Genomic DNA, 3929 nt, shown 5'->3' on the forward strand with positions numbered 1-3929 from the left:
TGTCCTCATTCACTTCCGCCTTTTCTCTATATAAACAGCGTGTCGGCTCTCAGTCAGGTTTTGGTACTCAGCGCATACACAAGACGCATTATAAGGCAGTGCTGTCCACTTTGGAGAAAATTTTAGACTTTTAATGGCGCCTTATAGGTGTGAAAAAATGGTACTGTACACCAAATGGTGATTGTGTGCGCCACGCCCAGTCTCTTGTCATAAGTCGGAGGGCACTGTCTTCTGATTGGTCAATGCTGAAGAACCGATCAAAGGACGATGTAGGACATGCCACACTATGCGGCAAGATAAACAAAAATTCTGACATGCCAGACTTTCGTCCCTGTGGTCGTGAAGCGTGTATGTTTCTCTGTGTGTGTGTGTGTGTGTGTGTGTGTGTGTGTGTGTTTCTCTGTGTGTGTGTGTGTGTGTGTGTGTGTGTGTGTGTGTGTGTGTGTGTGTGTGTGTGTGTTTATATGTATCTACAGTCAGATAGCCTCATCATGGATATTAGATGAAGTGCCAGGTTCCTTTAAGAGCGTTAATGGTCTATCTAGAATCTATCTAGAATGATGGATCAATATATCATGTAAAATCTCTTATTAAATTTGAAGCACATTTTCGGTGATCTAATTACCCATTTCAATGAATACATTGTTAAAAAAAAAAAAAAAGGCCTGACTGGCGTTCCTCTTCCGTAAAGGGACATATTGTAAGTGAAAAATGCACAAGCGATTGGAAGACCACCATTGCATTTACCAACTGCTCCCACGCCTCCTCAATGCTACATCGGCCATCTGTTTAATTTAATCCATGCCTGCCGTGGCATACAGTGGCTGTTTTATAACATTTAGTGTGTGTGTGTGTGTGTGTGTGTGTGTGTGTGTGTGTGTGTGTGTGTGTGTGGTTGTCATGGCATATTGGTCTCTTTAAGCAGAAAAATGTGAAGGACCCCCATGCTGAACTGAATGTCCCCCTATTGGATGTGCTTTGGCGCCGACATGTTCAGCACCCCTACAATTCTGATCCTCGAATAAACCCTGGATCCTTGTCTGGTAATTCACTGCTCTTACTCGGAAATTGTCAGTGGGGAACACTGACCAAAAGACAGTGTAAATATATGCAAAAAAAGAGGAAATGACTCACTCCTTTGTGGTCATTGTTTCTGCACATGCATCTGTTCTCCTGGTGCTGTAAGAATGTCATAGGATAGAAAAAGAGTGCTTGTGTGTTTCAACTGTGTAAATCTAGCCATATGAGAAGTGATTCACATGATAAATACGCACACATTTTCTTTTTACAGAACACAAAATTTGACCGATGCATTTTCATAGTGGGCACAAACTACTCAGACCACTGTGGGCTTGGGGGCATCTTCCCAACACACATGGCTAGGGTGCCTTGCTCAAAGGTCCGTCAGACATGTGCTGCACATTCATTCTCTATGTTCCAATCATACTGGGGACATTTTAGTGTTCCAAACTATTAGAATGACACTGGTTAGCTTCTCCTGATTTGTGTGTGATCTTACAAATCCTTCCATTGACCAGGTCTCCACCATAATCCGACTCAGGGAGCTGTGGGCGAGCGCTTTCCTGTGGTCTAGCAGAAGTGTCAACCTCGCCTCCTGGTGCTTGTACACCCCTTTGGAAGAAAATACCAGAGGCAACAAGGGCGATGAAATCATCATATCTATCAAGTTACACATTTAAAATGTTAGCATACCTTAATCATTTTTTTAATTCAATAGCAAGGCCAAGAGGAGTTCTGAGGTCAACATGAACCTTGATATATAAAATCAAATCACTTCATCCACAAGTCTAAAAAGAAATTTCTCCTGAGGCATTCCTCAGGGCCACATGCCAACAAAATGACCAACATGAAAGCCTTAATGCTGCTGGCCAGAGAGACATTTGCATGCCTCTGTGAACAAGGCAAGAAAAGGCAAGGAAAAATGAGAAAACAGTCGAGATGTGTGAACACTTCAGTGAGCAGCTTGTCAGTCATTCCATGCGAACTAATACATCCGTCTTTAGAGCCAATAAGTAATTTCCACTCTCATGCATGAGATCGTTTTGTGATTGACTGATTGATACCGGTCCCCCTGAAATAAATAGAAGTGACACACAGATGCAGTGATGAGAGGAAAGGGGAGGATGGCGGAAACAGATGATTTATAGATGGCTCACCAGAGAGTAGAAACTCCATGCTACTGTCGTTTAAAGTTACATTCACTTTTCCTGTTGTAGTATTAAAGCTTGTGACTGTCATCGTTATTGGCTGCTTCTGTCCCTTGTAATCATAGGAGCCTTTCCACAGGAAATCAGGGGCAAAGACGTCCTCAGGAACTTGTGGAAAAGAGATGCATTATTTTTGACAGAAATAAGGAAACACAATATTCACACAATCAAAATTTAAATGATTCAAATGACATTGTACATTATAACAACAACAACAAAAATATTGACTCAAGCCAAGTTGAATGATGATTATATACGCAGTTGAGGCGGCATATCAAACTGTGCAATTAGGCAATTACGAGATTACTTCCCCAAAAGAAAAATCGAGGTTTCACTAAAAGGTGTAAACCTGGAGTGTCCAACTCTGGTCCTCGGGGGCCACTTTCCAGCATGTTTTAGTTGTTTATTTAAATGGTCAGTTCATCAGCAAGCTCTGAGAAGCCTGATAGCCAACCTGATCATTTGAATCAGATGTGATGGAGGAGGTATGCATCGAAAACATGCTAGATAGGGGCCCTTGAGGACCGGAGTTGGACACCCCGATGTAAACCATCGATTAGCCTCAAAAACAGGTCAGATTAGAGTTTGCCATGAAACATCTAAAAGAGCCTGTTCGGTTCTGGCACATCTTATGGACACATGAGACAAAGAGCAAATGGTACTTTCCCCTGGATGAAAAATAGACCGTTCCTCTCATTCCCTGGTACAAGGCAGGTATGCCAGGGATGTCTCAATGGAGACCATAAGCTTGCCCATGTAGCTGCGGACTGGGCATGCATACACATTCATGATAATCACACGCACACATCCCTGTTATCATCGCCTTCGTTGGATTATTATTTTTTCCCCCCATGATGAAACTTGCGCTGCGGAGTGCTCAAATGGACTGAGCTGCTCATCCGACTGGTTGCGTTACCACCATCCATCCTCCCCATTCACTACATGTAAAGTCTTGAGATCAGTCTTACATGTCTTTTTAATGTATGCTGCATGTGTTGAGGTTTTCTTTTTCTCAGGCTCAAGCCATGCTCCCTTTCCTCTCTTCCCCTCTCGTTTTTTCTGTTCACATCTCTGATCTTGGGGCACTAAACAGCAAACCGCTAGGCTTCTCATTTTGTCTCCCTCTTGTTGGTCATTATTTTTGTTTATGTTTCTCTGGATGGGTTGCAACTGGGAAGGCACATTCTTTGTGTGTTTTACAAACTCAGCCATTAAGTCTTAAGCCCTGTTCACACGGCACACATTTGGTCCGACGCTGCACCGAAATATTTTGTTGCGATGTATTTTACACCGGAGCAAATTTTGTGGAGCGGTCACACGTGCAAAGCCGCTGAGCGTGACAACTCTGGCGCAGCGTCGAAGAATCTCCACTTGCGGTCACACGTGCAATTTCTGCTCCGGACCAAAACGACAGGAATGCGGAAGTAAAACAGGTTCGGGTTGGGCTTCTCTCTCGCAGACTTTTATTTATTTTTCTTTTAATAAATATTATGGCGGACACTATTCTGTCCTTGTTCAGAATAGATCCACTTATCGGCAGTCGTGGAATAAAGACGTGCTTACAGTCAATCGTGTGTGCTCCTTATGACTGCCACAATATATGTTTTAAAAAATGTACACTAAAACAATGTGCGGATACTAAACTAAGGAATACTTGTTTTAAAACAAACAATTTGGATAAAACAGAGAATGCGCTGTAAT

At 42.7% G+C, this 3929-nt stretch overlaps 1 protein-coding gene across 1 annotated transcript in view; it reads right to left on the reverse strand.

The window, feature by feature from the left end:
* Positions 1-3929, reverse strand: part of LOC109529648 (CUB and sushi domain-containing protein 3-like) — a 447797-nt gene that overhangs the window by 12287 nt on the left and 431581 nt on the right. Inside the window, exons 66-67 of the mRNA XM_019893029.1 lie at positions 2178-2336; positions 1520-1632 (exon numbers count right to left, since the gene is read on the reverse strand). Coding sequence (XP_019748588.1) covers positions 1520-1632; positions 2178-2336 — 272 coding nt within the window. The remainder of the gene's footprint in view (positions 1-1519; positions 1633-2177; positions 2337-3929) is intronic.

The sequence above is a fragment of the Hippocampus comes genome, unplaced genomic scaffold (assembly GCF_001891065.2).
Source record: "Hippocampus comes isolate QL1 unplaced genomic scaffold, H_comes_QL1_v1.1 scaffold94, whole genome shotgun sequence".
Classification (NCBI taxonomy): domain Eukaryota; kingdom Metazoa; phylum Chordata; class Actinopteri; order Syngnathiformes; family Syngnathidae; genus Hippocampus; species Hippocampus comes.